The following is a 21059-nucleotide window of genomic DNA, read 5'->3' as shown; positions in this document are numbered from 1 at the left end:
TTTTTCTCAGTGTGGTGGGTTTTTTTTTTCCCCTCTTCAGATTCTCCCCAGAAACTGCTTCCAAAAGAGGGCTCAGCACAGCAGAAATTAATGCCGTGGAAGCAATTCACAGAGCTGTGGAATTTAACCCTCACGTTCCAAAGGTGAGAAAATTGTATCCTATTGGGTGACTTTTTGCTGTCTTCTGACAAAAGCCATCTTTTTGTTACGCTCTTGCTGTTGGAGGAGCCAAATGAGGTTCAACAAGGACAAGTGCAGAGTCCTGCACCTGGGAAGGATTAATGAACTGCACCAGTACAGGCTGGGAGGTGACTGCTGGAGAGCAGCCCTGTGGAGAAGGACCTGGGAGTGCTGGTGGGGAACATCCATGGCGCAGCAATGTGCCCTTGTGCCTGAGAAGGCAAATGGGATCTTGGGATGTGTTAAGCAGAGTGTGTCCAGCAGGTCAAGGGAGGTTCTCCTCCCCCTCTACTCTGCCCTGGTGAGACCTGTCTTCCAATGTGGTTGATTCTATTCCACTCATAGGTTTGCTTGGACATATAAAAACAAGGACACAGACATAGATAAGGCAATCTGAGTCTCTTTCTGGCTTCTGCTGTATTAACTGCTTCTGCCTGACCCTGCACATAACCCAACTAATCATTTTGCTTGTAGCCCCCTTCCTTATTGATCCTTCTGACTCACCTTGCATGTAAGACAAACACCTGGGATAAGGGAGGGAGGTGAAAAGAAGGTGGAAGGGTGGTTGGGAGCCCCTCCTGGGCACTCTGGTTGCTGGGAGGGCTGTTGTGTTTCTGTATTACCTTTAACTTGTTTATAACTGCCTATAGCTGTAAAGCTTTGTAATATACTGCAAATATCTGCTTGTATATTGTGCTAAGCTGTGAGTCTAAAGCTTTATTCCTTGGCTTCCAGATAGCTTAGTCTAGTCTGGGTGAATTCATTGTGTGTGGGGGTGAGTGACTCCCAGAACCACTGCAGAAACCTTGACTGCAGAAGGTTGGCTTAGTCCTGGACCTAATCCTCTGCAAATGATGATGGAGTCGTGGTGCCCATCGCTGTGAAGGCTCGAATTAACCATCAGCTCTGCTCTGTCTGCCTGTCCAATCCAATAGAATGTGCACTGAGAAAGCTAATTGCTGGGAGAAATTGCTGCTTGTGTGCATGACTGATCAAGAGCACAGCAAGTTCATTTCAGACAGTCTCAGACAGGTTTTTTTTCTCTTTAGCCTCTGCCTTTAGGGGCAGAAGATTATCATGCATTATCATTATCTAAAACTTCTTTTCTTTGGTGTCCCCTCCTGTTGTTTCAGGAGCTTCATACACCTTGGAAAAGGAGTTAGATAGCATTTCACACAGTGCTGCTTGCAAAATGCCTGCTGTGCTTCTGCAGCCAGCCACAGAAACTGATTCCAGATTGCATTAATTTGATCTTCTAACATTATCCCTATCCTAGCATCATGACTTTATTTTTTACTCCACTGTTGCCTTGAAGCACCAATTTATCAGGTGGCAGAGCTGTGTTGCCTCTGGCTGAGCACTGAAACACTCAAAGCAGAATGAACAGAGGCAGCAAGGGAAGTAATTTGCCCAAATGGGTTGCAGTGGAGTAGAGGGAAAGAAAATTTGGGGTTTGACTTTTCAGTTTCTTCTGTCCCATGGGCTAAAAAGAGAGGAGGATGCAAAGCAGGAATCTCTTTGTTCCCCCACCTGTGGCAGTGGTTGTCTTTGCACATAACATTATTTTTGCATAAGGAAAATAAGATCCTGTTTGTTTCTCTTTCTTCTGAGTTTTGCTTTTACAAGACTGGGCTTTGTTTGGAAAGTTGGGAAGCGTTTTACAGCTGCTTTGCTTCTCTTAGGCCATTTCCAATCAGGAGTTTATAAGTTATGTTTTGCTCCTGTGTGAAAAAAATCTCTTCAGTCATCCTCTGGATGCCTTACAGAATTTTGCTGTGGCCTTTCAATACCTTAAGGGGGCTACAAGAAAGCTGAGGAGGGACTCTTTAGGATGTCAGGGAGTGATAGGACTGGGGGAAATGGAACAAAGCTCAAAATAGGTAGATTCAGACTGGATGATAGGAATAAGTTCTTCAGCATGAAGGTGGTGAGAGCCTGGAGTGGGTTGCCCAGGGAGATGGTGGAAGCCTCATCCCTGAAGGTGTTTAAGGTCAGGCTGGATGAGGCCGTGGACAGCCTGCTCTAGTGTGAGGTGTCCCTGCCCATGGCAGGGGGGGTTGGAACTGAATGATCCTTGCGGTCCCTTCCAACCCTGACTGATTCTAAAGACTTTCTTCAATCTGCTAAACCCCAACATCTTTTCTCCACTGATGCCTTGCCTGATCTGTGGTTAAACAGGGATGTGGAAAGCAGCCAGACTGTGGAATGTTTCTCTTTGTGGTAACTTGGGCACAGACACAGCCAGAGCCTGAAGCTGAGGTGTGCGGTGGCAGTGCCTGCAGTGTGAGGCTTAGAATCATAGAATGGTTTAAGTTGGAAGGGACCTCAAAGCTCAGCCAGGTCCAACCCCCTGCCAAAAGCACTGGAATAAGTCTCATCCAACCTGGCCTTGAACACTTCCAGGGAGGTTGTGGAGCACAGAAGCACCCAATGTGATCAAAGATCACATTGGGTGCTTCTGTGCTCCACAACCTCCCTGAGCAACCTGTTCCACTGTCAAGAACTTCTTCCTAACATCCAATTTCAATCTGCCTTCTGCCAATTGGTGTTTCTGGTCCCTGTAGTGGCAGAGTGAGCAGTGCAGAGAGCAAGAGGAGTGAGGTCAGGGGTCAGATATTTGAGACCATTTTCCCACAGCAGCCCTGTGTGAATGATCCTTCACTGTGTTAAAAAAAGAAATAAAGTACAACAACAACAACAAAAAAAAACCCAACCCCAACCCTGGAAGAGGATTAGAAAGGATTAGCAGGAATATTACCCTCTGGAGTGCAGGCCCAAGGCACTAAGAGAAGAAGCTAGCCAGGCAGTAAATGTGCTTTATTTGACCAGGGCACAACCCCTCCTACATTCCTTCAAGAATCTGAATGGGAAAAGTTAAGTCCTCAAACTGGATTAGTAAATAATCTCATAGTTTGTGGCATCTGCTGAAATAAATCAGTGAGTTAGCTGCATTCTTACACTTTGGGAGCCAGGCAAAGGAATTGCCAGCTACACTGATCAAAGGATGTGGATTAGCTTTGGGTTGTTTATTGAGTTTGACCCTAGATGCTAAGAGAGAACAACCCACAGGTGAACAGTGGAGCTGAAGCTGTCGTTGCATAGGTGTAGGAGCTCCTCTGTCTATAAAAGGCTAGGTTCAAATACCCATGGAGAAAACATTGCATGTCCAGTGTTTCAGGGGAAATGGAAAATGATTCATTCTTGCCTTCTTTGACCTTTCTGTGCATCAGATATGCTCTTGATGCAGGGAGAAGGCTGAAATGGAAGCATTCTGAAATCAGAGAGTCTTTGTGGTACTGTGGTAAAGCCACATCAGAGATTTCCCTGCCTTTTGGTCTGTTCTGCTTCCTTTGCATAGTGCATTGATGCTTTCTGGTTTGCTTTTTGTTCTTGAGAGCTAACAGGTAGTTGGTCTCCTGCAAGGAAACTTGCAGGGATTAAATGCTGAGCAAAAATACTCTTGGGTTTGTTGGGTTGTTTTGGTAGCCTAAAGCTGTAGCTCTCTGGCAGCCTACCTGTGGTGTCCTGCTCCGTGAGTGAGCCACAGGAGTGTGGTTTTTGCTTTTGCCTTGCTGAAGATCATAGAAGGTGGTGTCTGACATGGTCTGGTAGTTCTCACTGATGGCTGTCTGCAACATGGAATCAGAGAATCAGTCAGTGTTGGAAGGGACCACAAGGATCAGCCAGTTCCAACCCTCCTGCCATGCCCAGGGACACCCTACCCTAGATCAGGCTGTCCACAGCCTCATCCAGCCTGGCCTTAAACACCTCCAGGCATGGGACCTCAAACACCTCCCTGGGCAACTCCTTCCAGGTTCTCACCACTCTTATGGTGAAGATGCCTTTTTCCTCCTGATACTCTGTGTATGAACCCCCCAATTTAAGAGCCTTGCACACAGATCTGGTTTTGCTGCTTCCCACACTGGGTGAGTCCAGCCTGGCAGCACTCTTCAGCAGGTAGCAGTTGGTCCCTGTGCGAGGTGCTTGGTTGTGCCTCAGGTGATTGTTGCTGTTTCACAGCTGGGGAGATTTGGGGCTATTCCACCTGACCCAGCCTGCTTTGCCCTTTTTGCTTTCAGTATTTACTAGAAATGAAGAGCTTGGTGCTTCCTCCAGAGCATATTCTGAAGCGAGGGGACAGCGAGGCAGTAGCATATGCATTTTTCCATCTCCAGCACTGGAAAAGGATAGAAGGAGCTCTCAACCTGCTGCACTGTACCTGGGAAGGCAGTGAGTATCTTTTTCTGTACAGTAGACTAATCTCTGCCTTTATTCAGCTCTCTTTGAGGTGCTGATGGCTGGGTTTAGACTCAGACTTGATGTGACTCCCTCTCTTTTCAGCCTTCAGGATGATCCCGTACCCACTGGAGAAAGGTCACCTCTTCTACCCCTACCCGAGCTGCACAGAGACAGCAGACAGAGAGCTGCTGCCAAGTGAGTGGTTTCTAAGCAGTCATGGCAATAAAACACAGGCTTAAGGACACGTTCAGCTTGTGGTATTCTCTGTTTATCTTACTGTGACTTGTGAAGTTGGAGCTTCCTTGAAGGTGATTCAGCTATTTGCTGGTGTTCCTCCCAGCTGATCCCAAAGTGCTTGGCTGTGTGTGGTAAATGTCAGCTTGACTCCCTAGCACCAGTGCTTCAGATGAGGGTTCTGTGTCTGTTTGGAACCTTCAGCTTAGGTTTGTCAGCTTTACTTCCTAGCATCAGCCCTTCAGGTGAGGGCTCTGTGTCTGTTTGGAACCTTCAGCTTAGGTTTGTCAGCTTTACTTCCTAGCATCAGCCCTTCAGGTGAGGGCTCTGTGTCTGTGTGGAACCTTCAGCTTAGGTTTGTCAGCTTTACTTCCTAGCATCAGCCCTTCAGGTGAGGGCTCTGTGTCTGTGTGGAACCTTCAGCTTAGGTTTGTCAGCTTTACTTCCTAGCATCAGCCCTTTAGGTGAGGGCTCTGTGTTTGTGTGGAACCTTCAGCTTAGGTTTGTCAGCTTTACTTCCTAGCATCAGCCCTTCAGATGAGGGCTCTGTGTCTGTGTGGAACCTTCACCCTAGGTTTGTCAGCTTGACACCCTAGCATCAGTCCTTCAGATGAGGGCCAAACTTCAGCCTAAGTTTGGCCAACTTTGAGAACAGCAAGGCTGGTTCTTGAAAGTGAGAAGAGCAGATGAGAGTTGGATTGTTAATTGTGCCTGTTAATAGAATTCCTTTTGGGGGTGAGCTTCTACATGATGGAGAAACAGGGATCTCGTGGGCTGGAAAGGGGCACTGCAAGCCCACTGAGACCACAGCTGCGAAAAGGAAAGCTCCACCTACGTGTTTTGAGTTAAAACCCTGAAGTTATATTTAACATGTGTAATTGAAATTTGCCCCCAGACTGCTTTAAATTACTCATTTCTCACTTGTGCAGGATATTGCACAAGGAATTCCTTGGTTAGCAGCTAACCCTAAATTGTAACCTCCTCAGCATAATTAAACACCCAACACGTTGCAGCTATTTCAACGCGATCACTCGCGCATTCCTCTTAGGTTTTAAACACAAACCTCCCCATAAATAAAATCATCTTAACACTTTTATTGCAGTGCTTCCTCCAGAAATCCTGACAAATTGGTTGTGTGTGGTTTGTTGGTGGTTTTTTTTTTGGACTGTATCTGTTAAAAAATAACATTGGCCAAATGAGTGATTCGCAAAGCCTCAACTGGCCTGGCAAGGGATGGGTTTGAAACGGTTCTGAATGTTTGGAGTTGTCTTTCATGGAATCTTGGAGTGGTTTTGGTTGGAAGGGACTTCAAAACTCATGCAGTTCCCATAGGTAAGGACAGCTCCCAGTAGAACAGGTTGCTCAATGGCTCATCCAAGCTGGGCTTGAACACCTTCAGGGAGGTTGTGGAGCACAGAAGCACCGAACGTGATCTTTGATCACGTTCGGTGCTTCTGTGCTCCACAACCTCCCTGGGCAACCTGTGCCAGTGTCTCACCACCCTCAACCTGTGCCAGTGTCTCACCACCCTCAACCTGTGCCAGTGTCTCACCACCCTCACTGCAAACAACTTCTTCCTAATGTCCACTTTCAATCTCCCCTCTGCCACTTCAAACCCATTCCTCCTCACCCTGTCATTACAAGACCTTGCCAGTAGTCCCTCCTGTAGGTCTCTTTGAGTGTTTCTATCAGTGGTGTTGGCTGAGCTAACACTAAACAGCTCTGATGGGTGTTGGGCACAGCCCTGCAGATGTTCTGCTTAATTGTGTTCCAAAATCACCTACTTCAGAGCAAACCAAAGCCCAAGCACTTTGCCACTGATGAATTGCAAGAGCACCAGGCACTTCTGCTGACCTTGCTCTTGCAATGGCAGCTCTCAGGAATAGGAACCAGGAGGGGAAAGTGACTTTTTCCTCCTCAGACTTCAGTTTACCAATGAAGGCAATTAACCTTTTTTTTTTCTCCTTGTTTTGTTTACTGACTTTAAATTTTGAAGGCTTTTGGTATCTCTGTAGCAGCAGCTTGTCAGGAAGCATGCAGACCTTTCACACTTAGGTCTGTAGAAACTCTATCTTTTCCCTTGCTCTTAAAACCCCTTTCAAATCACTGGGTAGGAGTCAGAGCTGCAGCTATTCAGAGCCAGTAATTGCAAGTTCACCAGACAGGTCCCCAGCTACTAACCAGTAGTAGTGTCTTGAGTGCTGAAAGCTCCACATGCCAGCCCTCAGCCCCACTAATCACCTCCTTTTGATTTGGTTACCACAGATTGGAAATTGCAAGGAGCTGCTAGGTGCAGAATTTACAACCCAGTCCTGGGACTGTTTTCTTTGAGCTCTGCTCTGTCAGCTGCTCCCAAAGAATTTACTGTAGCCTCTCAACCAGGGATCCTGGAAAAGTATTAAGTATCTCCATATAGATGTATATAAAACATGGGGGTTGCTCTGTCCTTGCTGAGGTTCTTACAGGAAGGAGAGATGTGTTGTTCCCTTCAGGCCATGGGATGAATGCTTCTGAGGGTTGAAAGCTCCTGAATTGGGGTTTTCATTGCTCTGGGTAGCTTTGACAGCTTGAGAGTTTTACAGCTCTTCCTTCTGTCCTGTGGAAAGAGGGTTGGAAGGGACCACAAGGATTATTCAGTCCCAACACCCTACCCTAAATCAGGCTGGCCAGAGCCTCATCCAGCCTGGCCTTAAACACCTCCAGAGATGGGGCCTCAACCACCTCCCTGGGCAACCCAGTCCAGGCTCTCACCACTCTCATGCTCAACAACTTCCTCCTCACCTCCACTCTGACTCTCCCCACCTCCACCTTTGCTCCATTCCCCCTAGTCCTGGCACTCCCTGACAGCCTCAAAAGTCCCTCCCCAGCATTTTTGTAGCCCCCTTCAGATCCTGGAAGGCCACAAGAAGGTCTCCTGGGAGCCTCCTCTGCTCCAGCCTGCACAGCCCCAACTCTTTCAGTCTGTGCTCACAGCAGAGCTGCTGCAGCCTCTGAGCATCCTCCTGGCCCTAAACCTGATGAAATGCTTCACTTTGTGAAGTGGAAAAAAACCAAAAAGATGGAGAAGAGAGAGGTGTAGTAACTATTAATAAAAGAAGGCAAACATTTCATGTAGAGAAAAGTATTGGAGGAGTTTTAAGTCCTGAAACCTACCAAGCTGCAGAAGAGCTCTGAGCACCCTCCCACCCCTCCTGCAAGACTAGAAGAGAGTTACAAGACTGTGTAAATAATGCAGGCTGCTGCTTTCTGGTACCAAATGTTAAAGTTCTTCATCTCTTTTTTTTCCCTTCCAGCATTTCATGAAGTGTCTGTGTACCCCCAGAAGGAGCTTCCCTTTTTCATCCACTTCACAGCAGGCCTCTGCTCCTTCTCGGCGATGCTGGCCCTCCTCACGCACCAGTTCCCGGAGCTGATGGTGGTGTTTGCTAAAGCTGTGAGTGTTGGCTCTGTCCTGGGGCTTGCTTAAGTGGCTTGTGGGGTCTTTGGGAGATTTGGGGCTCGTTGCTGGATGGAGGCTATATTCAGTGAGCACAGGTCTGTTATTTGAGTGCCTGTTGGAAGACTAGACAGTGGCAGGCATTAGGGCCACGAAGATGATCGGAGGGCTGGAGCAGCTCTGCTCTGAGGACAGGTTACAAGAGTTGGGACTCTTCAGCCTGGAGAAGAGAAGGCTTTGAGGAGACCTTATAGTGGCCTTCCAGGATAGGAAGGGAGCTACAGGAGGACTGGGGAGGGATTGTTGACAAGGTCTTGTAATGATAGGTGGAGGAGGAATGGGTTTAAACTGGCAGAGGGGAGATTAAAACTGGATGTTAGGAAGGAGTTGTTTGCAGTGAGGGTGGTGAGACATTGCTGCAGGCTGCCCAGGGAGGTGTTCAAGGCCAGGTTGGATGAGACCTTCAACAACCTGTTCTAGTGGGAGGTGTCCCTGCCTATGGCGAGGGGTTGGAACTGGCTGAGCTTTAAGGTCCCTTCCAACCTAAACCATTCCATGATTGAGGTCTGGAACACCTTTCTGATGTGGGTGGCTTTAAAGACATCTGCCTGTGGCTGCTGTCGAGCCCTTTGTGCTGCAGGTATCTGCTGTGCCCACCTCTGTTCTCCTGCTCTCTGCCCTGCTCCTTTTAGGGTTTCTTTTCCTTGCTTATCTGTGAACACGACTGTTGGCTGTAACCTGGTCATCTTCTCCTGATTTCTGGAAGCTGCTGTCTCACTTCTGCACAGGCAATCTCTCACCTGACCTTTCCTGAGCTGTGGATGCCATGCTGCACAACAAGTGGCAAATGAACAGCTCTGAACGCTCTGTGAATCACTTAAGCCAGCTTTGTTGGTCAGAATAGAGGGGGAAAGGCTTGTGCAACAGGTAATGGAGATGTGGGAGGCAAAGCCTTCTTTTCCATAAGGATACTTTGTCCTAAAAGCTCTGTCTTGGCTGGAGATTCTACTCTGCAGTGTCCCAAGTCTTGCAGGTCTGAGAGTGGGGCCTCACTTGCACAAGTTCTGTTGATCTTTATGTGGGAAGCTGTAGTTGGCCATGCCAGTGACAAATGTCAGTGCTGCTCACAATTGGCTGGGTTCACAGTAACTGGGCTCTGACTATCTGCTTGGTTAATTCTGTAAGGGCTGCATTAGCAAAGTTGTGTGATTTCCAAAGAGATACAAGGTCAAATGTTATGCTAACAAAGAGTTGCTTGGTGAGGTTCTCTCTGCTGGGTTTCTTGAAGCAAGAGAAAGGAAAAAGAAAAGGATTTTGTATGAGTGAGTTGGATTTGCACAGTGGCATAGAACAAAATCATACAATCAAGCAGGTTGGAAGAGACCTTCAGGTTCATCCAGTCCAACCTAGCACCCAGCCTTATCCAATCAACTAAACCATGGCACTAAGTGCCTCATCCAGGCTTTTCTTGGACACCTCCAGGTACTGGAAGGCTGCTTTAAAGTCTCCCTGGAGCCTTCTCTTCTCCAGGCTGAACAACCTCAACTCTCAACCTGTCCCCATGGAGGGGATTCTGCAGCCCTCTGACCCTCTTCATGACCTCCTCTGGACCCACACCAGCATCTTTATGCCCCTTCTATGCTAGGGGGCACCAGAACTGGATGCAATGTTCCAGGTGGGGTCTCAGCAAAGCAGGGGTGCAGAATCCCCTCCCTCATGCTGCTGCTTTGGATGCAGCCCAGGAAACCTTGGCTTGGGTATTGTAACATAGGTGCTGCTAACACCTTCTGAGGCTTCTCTCTGGTGTCTGGAGGTGTGTGGCAGAGGCATCTAATTGAATTTTCATACTGAAACTAGAAATTTGCCTTCTCTTTAATGCCACCCCCCTCTCTGCCCCCAAGAATACTCTAAATTAGTATCTAGTGTTAAATCTGCAGGAGGCTTCACTCCTTTCAGCTTTCTAAATGAATTTCCCCCCCCCTCCTTGCATTTCATTATTTCAAAGGTTCTTTTAATGTGTTTTTTAACTTAATACACAGCAATTTGAGTTAATAAAATTCTCAGTGTTAGAGCACCTGGAGTGTTTTGGCTTTGGTGGGAAAAAATGCTGCCAAAAATATTTACCCTCCCCCCCCACCCCCAACTGTTGAATCCCAAACAGATTTAGAGCACTCCTTGAGGAATGACAACTGCAAAGTGTGGTGCATTTGGGGATTTTTTTCACTCCAAATCCCTAATCAACTGAATTTTGACCACTTCAAATTAGATTTCAGTCTCCTTAATCAAGCTCCTGTGCCCAGCAGTTGAATCTAGAGCAAACTGCAACCTCTGAAGGGCTTGAAGGAGTTGAATACCTTTCTATTGACTTGAGAAGTCTGAGTTTACATATTTCCGTTTGTTAGTGCTTGAGTTTGTTTCCTCCATAATAAATCACAGAGTAAACCTTGGCAAATGGTTAAAAATACTCCAAGTGGCCAAAAATCACAGTGAAGCATTTGCTGGTTCCAATGTATACAGCCTGCTACACCAGCAGCAGAGGCTCCTGCCACGGGTGCCTGCTGCACGGCGCCGGAGGGATTGCCGGTGGCAGGCACAGGTGGAAGGGGCTGCAGGGACTAGGGGTTGCTGCTGCTGCTGGCAGAAAGGCTCAGCGTGCACAGACCTCAGCAGAGGCAGCTCTGGCTGCTAGCCCTTGTGCAGCTTGGGCTGGTGATGCCCTTCACTGAAGGGAAGGTCTCTGTGAGCCTGTGCTGGGAGGGCAGGTAGAGCTTTGTGTCGCCTTAGAGGCAGCTCTGGCTGTTAGCCCTTGTGCAGCTTGTGCTGGTGGTGCCTTTTGTTGAAGGGAAGGGCTTTGTGTGAGCAGCTTGGGCTGGTGGTGCCTTTTGTTGAAGGGAAGGTCTCTGTGTGAGCAGCTTGGGCTGGTGGTGCCCTTCATTGAAGGGAAGGGCTCTGTGTGAGCAGCTTGGGCTGGTGGTGCCCTTCATTGAAGGGAAGGTCTCTGTTGAGCAGCCTGGGCTGGTGGTGCCCTTCATTGAAGGGAAGGTCTCTGTGTTGAGCAGCCTGGGCTGGTGGTGCCCTTCATTGAAGGGAAGGTCTCTGTGTGAGCAGCTTGGGCTGGTGGTGCCTTTTGTTGAAGGGAAGGTCTCTGTGTGAGCAGCTTGGGCTGGTGGTGCCCTTTGTTGAAGGGAAGGTCTCTGTGTGAGCCCCTGCTTGAGGGCAGGTATTGCTCTGTGTGATCTTAGAGCTGCATTTCAGTATCTGAAAGGCAGGGACTGTTTAGAAGGGGCTGTGATGATAAGACAAGGGGCAATGGTTTGAAACTGGGGCAGGGGAGGTGTAGATTGGACATTAGGAGGGAGACTGGAACAGGTTGCCCAGGGATGTGGTTGAGGCTCTGTCCTCAGAGGCATTCAGATGAGACTTGATGTGACCCTGAGCAACCTGATGCAGTTGATGTCCCTGCTGAGTGTAGTGGGGTTGGACAAGGTGACCTTTGAGAGTCATTTCCAACCTGATGCAATCTGTGACCTGCAGCGGGTAAGAGCTCAGCCTTGCTGTGTCTCAGTTGGGTTTCTGATCTCCCAGAGAGCCACTGTTCCTGACCATCAGCCCAGCCCTGTTTCTGAAGCAGCTGCTGTCCAGAGTGGTCTCAGTGACAGAAGGAAGAAGGTTCACAGAAGGGATGACAAAAATCCTTCCAGTTCACTGAGCAAGCTGAAAAGTGCTGTTACATAAACCAGCTTCTGGTGTGACTGCAGACAGGAGGGGCTGATTCTTTTCCATGCACTATCAGGTTTTATTTGCTGGTAGTTCCATAGGTCAAGGACTAGGTAGCTCTGCATCATCTGGTGAAAGTGGTGGGGCACAGTTCCTTCTGCAGCATCTTCCAGTGACCCCCAACCAACACCTGGAGAGGAGAGCTGCAGTGACAGCAGTGCTGTAAATTGGCTCAGAAGTTCTTAGAATCATAGAATCAGGATTGGAAGGGACCACAAGGATCATAGAACCAACCAGGTTGTAAGAGACCTTCAAGGTCATCCAGTCCAACCTGTCAACCAGACCATGGCACTAAGTGCCCCAGCCAGGCTTGGCTGCAACACCTCCAGGCACGGCCACTCCACCACCTCCCTGGGCAGCCCATTTCAATGCCAATCACTCTCTCTGCCAACAACTTCCTCCTCACATCCAGCCTAGACCTGCCCTGGCACAGCTTGAGACTGTGTCCCCTTGTTCTGTTGCTGGCTGCCTGGCAGCAGAGCCCAACCCCACCTGGCTACAGCCTCCCTTCAGGATCATCCACTTCCAACCCCCCTGCCATGCCCAGGGACACCTCACACTAGATCAGGCTGCCCACAGCCTCATCCAGCCTGGCCTTAAACACCCCCAGGGATGAGGCTTCCACCACCTCCCTGGGCAACCCATTCCAGGCTCTCACCATCCTCATGCTGAAGAACTTCTTCCTAACATCCAGTCTGACTCTCCCCATTTCCAGCTTTGTTCCAGTCCTATCACTAAGTGACATCCTAAAAAGCCCCTCCCCAGCTTTCTTCTACCCCCCTCCAGATACTGAAAGGTCACTTGATCACAACCACCAGGCTGAACCTCCCCTGCAAATCAATCCTACTTTAACCTTCTGCTACTGGAATGGAGCAGCCTCAGGTCCTATTAAAGGGCTGAACAAATCCTGGGGCAGTGCTGCTGCTGAATCCTCCCTGCTCAGGGAATTGGACAGGATCCTGCCAGTCCTTGTTCCCAGGCCTTTTGATATGGATGGCTTGATGTTTTCACAACAAAGAAAGAAGTCATGGGACTTAAATATTGGCCTATTTATGATTGCAAGATCAGGAGCAAACATTTTTTCCCCCTCTTTGTGGCTGTTCCCAGCTCCCTGTCAAAGGATTCCACAGCATTCTGCTGATAGCAGCCATCCAGAGAGAGAAAATGGGACTAAACAGAGCCCTGTCTGGCGAGTCCTGCTTTCTGGGATGCTCTGCTTTGCTTTCTGAACAAATCCCCCTACCACTTTCCCCCCAAAAGCTCATTAAGTGAGACTGGAGAATTAACTTTTTTTTTAGCCAGCTGCTGAACTTTTCATATTTATAAACACTTGAGTCTTTTGCTTATCTAAGAGAAAATGTGTATAGTTTGGAGATGTGCACTTCCCTGCCAATGTGCAGTGAGTGGTTCTACACTTCATAGGAGGGAGGGTGGGGGGGGTGAAAAAAAAAGGCAAGCCTGAAGTTTCCTGTCACAGCTGAGTGTGGATGCCAAGGGCAAAGGTTTCTTGCCTTGCTAATCTACATCTTAACTCATGCACTTAATGGGAAGGTGCCACACGCGAAGAGGCAGGGAAGAAGCTGGCTGCAGAGAAAAGCTCCTGCCCTGCTGCCAGTGTTCTGGTTTTTAAAAGCCTTTTTGAATGTAATATTTGAGGTTATGATAGAAGCCAGGAGGGCCAAAGTAAAACCCTCAAAGTAAATGAGTCCTGTCATTGCTGCCTCCTGCAACGAGAGGTTTGCGTGAGGATAAGCTGAGTCCTGGTGGAGTCCTAAGGGGAGGGGGGGGGATGGGGCTGAGGAGGAGCAGCATGAGTCTGATTCTAGAACAGCAGGTTGGTTTGTTCTCTTTCTTTTTTTCAATTAGGAAAAAAAACCTCCCTGAATCACCCTAAAAAATGAAATGAGAAATGCAGTTTGCTGATTTGAATGGTGCAGAATTAAAATGGGTCCCCTGGATGTGCTTAACCTACTCTGATAGGTGTCTCAGCCCAGGGCAGGGGGGTTGGAACTGGATGATCCAGGCTGGATGAGGCTCTGGCCAGCCTGATCTAGGGTAGGGTGTCCCTGCCCATGGCAGGGGGGTTGGAACTGGCTGCTCCTTGTGCTCCCTTCCAACCCTGACTGATTCTGTGATTTTTGTGAATGGGTTCCACCATAACCTCTGTGGGTTCAGTTTTCACCTGTCTGAGTGTATGGCTTAAGAAATCCATGGCTAAACATCTAATAAATACATCTCTCTGCTCCCTCAGTCTGTTCCACAGTATCTGGAGCAGCTGGGAGAGCTGTGGTGCAGGGAGGAACCATCCTGACCCCTCTGCTTCTGCTTAGGTGCTGCGGGTGCTGTGGCCTGTGAGTGCTCCCAGTGTCCTGGCCTCCAGCTGAGCGACTGTACCAGGGGTGAGTGGATGTAATGGTCTGATTCAAGCCTCCCAGAGACTCAAACACCTACCATAACAATACATTAATAGGATGCTTTCCCCTCTCCCCCTTTTGGAAAGAAAGGAATTAGATGTAGAGAGGAGAAAGGGGTAAAGCAGCCAAAGAGTCGTCTTGCTTTGATTTGGAGGTTAAAAGGAAAAGCTTTAACTAAAAGGTGTTTAATTTAAGGTTAGGGGAGTTACAAAGAGGTGTTGGGAAGGGAAACAAGGTACAAATATATATATACAACCAGGCTGATGGCAGTGGAGGGAGGTAGATTCAGGAAGTGGTGGTCCCACCATGTGGTAAAACAGGAGCAGCAGGGACAAGGGTGGTGCTATCAGGCAGGCAGGGAGGGCAAAGAGAGAAAGAAAGAGAAAGTTCCTCTGTCTTTGTAGGGAGTATAGACAGGAAGTGGGAGTGGGCAAACCACTACACCTGAGGTCAGGTTCAGACCACTCCCAGGAAGGTTAACCCTTTAGAGTGGACAAGGCTGGAGCTGGGGCTTCCAAAGGGGGTTTGTGACTTTTGTGTGCCTTGGCCAATAGTTGATGTTTGCTACAAGCTCACTTGATGGCATCAGCACTGAGAGGATGGTAGCCTTCTTGGGGGTGTTGTGTTCATACCTTCAGTCTGTCAAAGGATGCTGGGTTTGGAACTGAGCTAATTTGTTGTTTTGGCTTTTTTCTTCCAGTGCTTTGAGACTCTTCACCCATCAGCTTCGTTATGGAAAACATCAAGGTCCTTCTGCTGTCCAGTCTCTGGCACCAGCTGACTCCAGGGTGACTGGAGTCTGTTTTGTTGTTCTCAGGAGCTGGTTAGCTGACCCATAGACATGGGGTGGGGGTCAGGAAGAAAGCTCTGCCATTCAAGCTGGTCTCTTTGGCAAGCTTCCACGTTGGTACTGGTGCTTAATGTGTGGGTTTCTTTGGGCTCAGTCTGTAATCATCTAAGATAGATTTGTTGAGCAATACCTTCTTGCTCTCATTAGTCACTTGTGCAACTGGAAGCTGATAGTTCCTCTGTAAGAAAAGAGAAGACACAAGCAGAGCAGATGTTTGGAGCATTGACACTTCCTCCTCAGCTGCAGATGCACAGCTAGTTGGCTTAGATGGGATTTTATAAGCCCTTTCCAGAGTATTTGTTAACAGCAAAGTGTGGTCCTGCTTGCTTTATTAAAAGGCTGCTTCTTAACACATTGAATCTGCTCTTTTCTTAAGTGTCTGCATACAGATTCTGGTGTGCAGACAAAGGCAGTCACAGAATTAACCAGGTTGGAAAAGACCTCCAGGATCATCGAGTCCAACCTAGCACCTGACCCTTCTAATTAATTACCCCATGGCACCAAGTGCCTTATCCAGCCTCCTCTGAAACACCTCCAGGGACAGGGATTCCACCACCTCCTTGGGCAGCCCATTCCAATGCCAATCACTCTCTCTGTGAAGAAGTTCTTCCTAATATCCACCCTGTATCTCCCCTGGCACAGCTTGAGGCTGTGTCCTCTTGTTCTGTCCCTGGGTGCCTGGCAGAAGAGACCAACCCCACCTGGCTACAACCTCCCTTCAGGTAGGTAGGTGTAGACAGCAATGCGCTCTGGCCTGAGCCTCCTCTTCTGCAGGCTGCACACCCCCAGCTCCCTTAGCCTCTCCTCACAGCCCCCTCCCCAGCCTTGCTGCCCTTCTCTGGGCACGTTCAAGCATCTCAACATCTTACTTTAATTGAGGGGCCCAGAACTGGACACAGCACTCAAGGTGTGGCCTAACCAGTGCTGAGTGCAGGGGAAGAATAACCTCCCTAGTCCTGCTGGTCACCTGCTGCCTCTCTGTCCTCCAGGCTTCTGTGAGGTGAGAAGATTGTGGCATGAACTCACAGAATTGTCAGGGTTGGAAGAGACCCCCCCAAGGATCATCTTGTTCCAATCCTCCTGCTGTGGGCAGGGACACTTTCTGCTAGAATAAGTTGCCCAGAGCCACATCCAGCCTGGCCTGAAAAACCTCTAGGGAATGAGGCTTCCATCACCTCCCTGAGCAATGTCCTGTGTCTCACCACCCTCATGGTGAAGAACTTCCACATCTGTATACATACATCTATATCTATAGCATCTATATATTTATAGATACATCTATCTTAACCTGTATCTGTAACATCTATGTCTTTATCTGTCTATAACATCTTTGTCTACCCTCCACTAGCTTGGATCCATTCCCCCACGTCCTATCACTGCTCTTATCACAGTCCTCTGGTTGCTGTTCTGGTTAGATTTTGTTGTGCCTCTTCTGTCTTTTAAGTGCTTTACCTTCAGAACAGGCTGGTTTCTGAAACTGCCAGCAGTGGTTGTGATACCTGCTTGGGAGGTCTGTTGGGCAGATCTGACCTTCCAAGCATTAGTCCAAAGTCCTGTTCTTGTCAGGACTTGAAGAGAGCTGAGACGTGAGGCGCTTCAAAGGCTTCACTTCCTACACAGCCCAGCCACGGGGGCTTGTTTAGTGCAGAGGTGAGAAGATGGCTGTGGCAGCCAAGGGGTTTGAGGTCACTGGTGTGACTTCCATTCCCACTCCCCCCTTGTTGGAATGATGTCAGCTTTCAGGTTCAGGTCTGCTGCTCAGCATGGAGGAGGCAGAGCCAAGGCTTTGTGAGGTGGAAGTGCTAAGGACAGCACAGGCTGGTGGAGAAATGCTGATGTGAGCAGGTGGAGTGTTGTGCTTCATCTACATTTTACAGCTAAACACACCTCCCCCCGTGCTAACCTGGGAGAGTCCACCTGGATGACCTTCACTGGTGGTCATGAAGGGTTGGGGCAAGCTGGGACATAGACTTCCAAAGGTGTTGGGAATTACTCTAGCTCCTGACTCCTATGGAAGCAGCTTGCTGTAGCCTACCTCTGTTCTCTGAACTCACTCAATTTCAGTTCGTTGGAGGTGACCTCTAATTGATCTTGACACAGGAGAACTGACAATGAGGTTTTGTGGTTTCAAATCCTCCTTCACCTTGTAAACACAGTGCTGTGGAGCCACCTGTGCACCTCGTGTGGGTGTAGCTTGTTTGTAAGCCTGGCTGGAGGAAACATGTGTTGAGGCAGCAGTGCCAGTGCTGCTCTCCGCTGCATGCTCCTGCTGCCTGGGCTCTCATCCAAGTCAAACACTTGAGTTCATTGAGGAGCTCTGCAGAAAGGTACTACCAAATTGTTCTGGGCTGCTTAACTGCTAGCAGGTAGTTTTCTCAGCTTGCTTTCCCAGTTGCATGTGTGTCACTGGGGCTGTTGCTCACCCTGGGCTCATCCTGCTGATTAATTGCTGTGCTGTGTTCCTGCAGTTTCGCTGCTTGCTCCGCGGGGGCCCGTAAGGTAACCGACCTAATGCTTTTGAGAGTTGAACACTGTCCAGCCTTTGTGTGGGGTTATAAATGAAGGGCTGCCTCCCATGTATCATCCCAAGAGCTGCTTTCTTTCACTGTCCTCCCCTGACACAGCAGGAACAGCAAGGGGCTGGGCTTCTGCTGAAAGCAGGCTGGCAGCGGGCGCTGAAATGAAACCCTTCCTGCCTCCAGGAGTGCCAGCAGTGCCTGGGCGAGGAGGAGCTTGGCTTGGATTTCCTAGCAGGATTCTTCAGGCTCCATAGGAGCAGCCATGTGCCAAGCAGGGCCTTACCACCTGGTTCACCCCACAGTGATCCCATACACAGCCAGCTGTGATTAAGCTACAGCCATGTGTGCAGATGGAAGTGGCAGTTCTGGCTCGGGGCGGACAAACATTGCCATTGCCCTGAAACATGCCCCAGGGTGACCTTGGAGCCACTGAGGTGGCAAAAGCCTTTCCCTGGGAGCTGTGTGTGATGTTAGCAGACTCCTCAACTTCTCACTCCATTCAGAGCAGCCAGTGAAAGCCCAGGCCCCTGAGCAGCAGCCTTTATTTGTTTGCCTGCTGCTAAGGTGTGTGTTGTACAGCAGTGACAGAGCCTGGGGTCCATTTAGGCAGGAGCTGAGTTTGGTTTGGGGCTTATTTCTTGTGTCTCTCCATCTCATGTCAGATTAGTTTGGATCAGAATATCCAGGAGGAGGAATGCTGCATTTCTCCTGCCAACCACTTCCAGAAGTCATCTCCAAAGGGGAGAGGGAAGAGTAGTCAGAGAGGACAGCTCTTGTTTGTGAGGCAACTGGGCAACTAAACCCCCGGGGGAAGTTGCCCTCTCTTGCTGCTGATTGTAACGAGAGTGTCTGAAGATCTTTGTGGATCAGGACTCTGTTTCAGCCCACATACCTCAGGTCATCTCCTCCAGGTGTGGTCACCTGGCACTGAGCAGCTTTCAAGGAGTGAAACTTTGCCACCACTCTGAAGGCAGCAGTGAGGTGGTTTAGGCTGCTGAGTCTGGGTGACAGGATCTGCTTGAACCAGCTCTGGTTCACATGAGCTCATGAACCACCTCAGAGCTGCCTTCTGGGGATGAGCCTTGCAGTGCTGTACCAGGCTGTGAGCCCTTCCACCCTTGGAAGCTGGGGGTGGGTGGGTGAGTGGGTGGGTGTGTGTGAACAGAACCCTCAGCTACCACCATGCTGTTGACAAATCCATATGGAGAGGGTTACCTTTAGCCCTGGGGCTAAGGACTGCTTCTTGCTCTTGGTTTATCCCAGGGGGTAAAGGCTTTAAAGTGGCAGAGGAGAGATTCAAACTAGATGGTAGGAAAGAGTTCTTTGCAGTGAGGGTGGCACAGGTTGAAGGTGGTGAGGCACTGGCACAGGTTGCCCAGGGAGGTGTTCAAGGCCAGGTTGGATGAGACCTTCAACAACCTGTTCTAGTGGGAGGTGTCCCTGCCCATGGCAGGGGGTTGGAACTGGCTGATCCTTGAGGTCCCTTCCAATCTAAACCATTCTATGATTTACTCTCTTCTCCTGATCTTAGGGGGAAGAGCCCAACAAGAGTTGAGGCTCTGCAGCCTGAAGAGGAGAAGGCTCCAGAGAGACCTTGGAGTGGCCTTCCAGTATCTGAAGAGGACCTACAGGAGGGCTGGGGAGGGACCATTGACAAGGTCTTGTAATGACAGGACGAGGGGGAATGGGTTTAAAGTGGCAGAGGGGAGATTGAAACTGGATGTTAGGAAGAAGCTCTTTGCAGTGAGGGTGGTGAGAGACTGGCACAGGTTGCCCAGGGAGGTTGTGGAGCACAGAATCACCCAATGTGATGGAAGATCACATTGGGTGATTCTGTGCTCCACAACCTCCCTGGAGCTGTTCAAGGCCAGATTGGATGAATCCTTGAGCAACCTGTTCTAATGGGAGGTGTCCCTGCCTATGGCAATGGATTGGAACTGGCTGATCCTTAAGGTCCCTTCCAACCTAAACCATTCTATCATCTCCTCCAGCTCTGGCCAAGGCTGCTTCATTCCCTTCTCCTCATCCTGGAATTGTTGTGAGGGTGCCAAGGCTCGTAGATCCCTGACTCTGAGCAAGGCAGGGTGTAAAGGTCAGAGTCAAGCCCATTAATAACAAGGTGCAAACTGCTGCTTTCTGTGTAATGTGAAGCTTTTCACTTATTTCATTTTTGCACTTTGGGGGCTCTGTTTGCTTATGGAGCTCTTGGTGTCTGGTACCTATTTAGGCTGAGAGCAGGCAATTGGGTTCCTTCAGGCCTTCAGAGGAATGCAGAAAATTGTTCTCTGGTGTTGTAATTCTGCTGGGATAACTGGAGCTTATTTGTCTCACTGCTTATTAAATACATACTTGTCTTGAGGTCCTTTTTTTTCTGAGAAACATTGGGTGAATCCCAAGGACCAAGAGTGAGAGGAAGATTCCAGGGGGAGGGGGAGAGAGAGAGAGGCAGAGAGAAGTGCCTGCACCTCTCTGCATCCTCCTCCTCCAGTGCCAGCAGGCTGAAGAGGTTAAACAGGAGAGCAAACTCCCCTGGAGAGGAGGAGACATATGTGGGGCTCATCCAGCCATAAATTAGCTTTGCCCTTCCCCCTGCCCAGAGATGACAGGCTGAGGGGAGATGCACCTCCCAGGCTCCTAATCTATGGGGTGTGTGGTTGGGGCCACGTGAGGCTGTGCTGAGGCTTCAGAGTGGGACCAGCTGTGGAGGTTAGGAGCAGATGTGCACTGGTGCTGTGTTCTTAGCAGAGGGCAGCCTTGGCAGCAGGGGCAGACTGCAGATGGGGTTCACGCTCTGCCAACCTCTCAGTAGTGCCCAGGTTGCTCTGTCTTGCTGTTCAGAAGGACAGACAGACAGACTCCTCTCTTCTGTCACAGGTGAGCTCTTCTGATCTTCATCTGGTAGGTCCAAAGCCTTTAGACACCAGATCACGCTGACAGCAGCCACCAGAGTGGGCTTCTGTGAGTCTTCTTTGGTCTGAATTCACCCAGCTCTTAGTAAAGGTGGAGAGAGGGGAAAGGTAGCTTCAGCTTCCAGCTCCAGCTCCTGATTCCCTCCTCCCTTTCTGGAGCCTCTGACTTGGGGTGTGCTCTGCGTGCCCCAGCCCTCGGCGCTGCGGGGAGCAGGCTGGGATCAGGGCTGCTGCTGCTCATAAGCTTGGAATTTTCCTCCTTTCCAGCTCCCACTGTTGTGTTGTGATTTTTTTGGTAGGCCCTTCGTTGAGGCTGGTCACCAGGGAAGGCCACACAGCACCCACCCCCATTGCATCAGCACGGGGGCATCCGCCGCGATGAGTCTGCGCCTCCGCTGGGGAGCTTCTTGCTTTGGTTACTCCTGGCCAAGGACATTTCCCTTCCCTGTGGATGCAGGGAATTGTGCAATCACACTGTGGCCTCCTCAGCTCGGGCCCTTC

At 49.5% G+C, this 21059-nt stretch overlaps 1 protein-coding gene across 1 annotated transcript in view; it reads left to right on the top strand.

Moving 5' to 3' along the window:
• Nucleotides 1-15482, top strand: part of ST7L (suppression of tumorigenicity 7 like) — a 28591-nt gene extending 13109 nt beyond the window's left edge. The window contains exons 11-16 of the mRNA XM_064173715.1: nucleotides 41-143; nucleotides 4260-4410; nucleotides 4522-4614; nucleotides 7947-8086; nucleotides 14197-14265; nucleotides 14981-15482. Of these exons, the coding sequence (XP_064029785.1) occupies nucleotides 41-143; nucleotides 4260-4410; nucleotides 4522-4614; nucleotides 7947-8086; nucleotides 14197-14250 (541 nt within the window). The 3' untranslated portion in view covers nucleotides 14251-14265; nucleotides 14981-15482. The remainder of the gene's footprint in view (nucleotides 1-40; nucleotides 144-4259; nucleotides 4411-4521; nucleotides 4615-7946; nucleotides 8087-14196; nucleotides 14266-14980) is intronic.
• The last annotated feature ends 5577 nt before the right edge of the window (nucleotides 15483-21059 follow it).

Source organism: Pogoniulus pusillus, chromosome 39 (genome assembly GCF_015220805.1).
Source record: "Pogoniulus pusillus isolate bPogPus1 chromosome 39, bPogPus1.pri, whole genome shotgun sequence".
Taxonomy (NCBI): domain Eukaryota; kingdom Metazoa; phylum Chordata; class Aves; order Piciformes; family Lybiidae; genus Pogoniulus; species Pogoniulus pusillus.
This window is presented reverse-complemented; position numbering and strand designations above follow the sequence as displayed.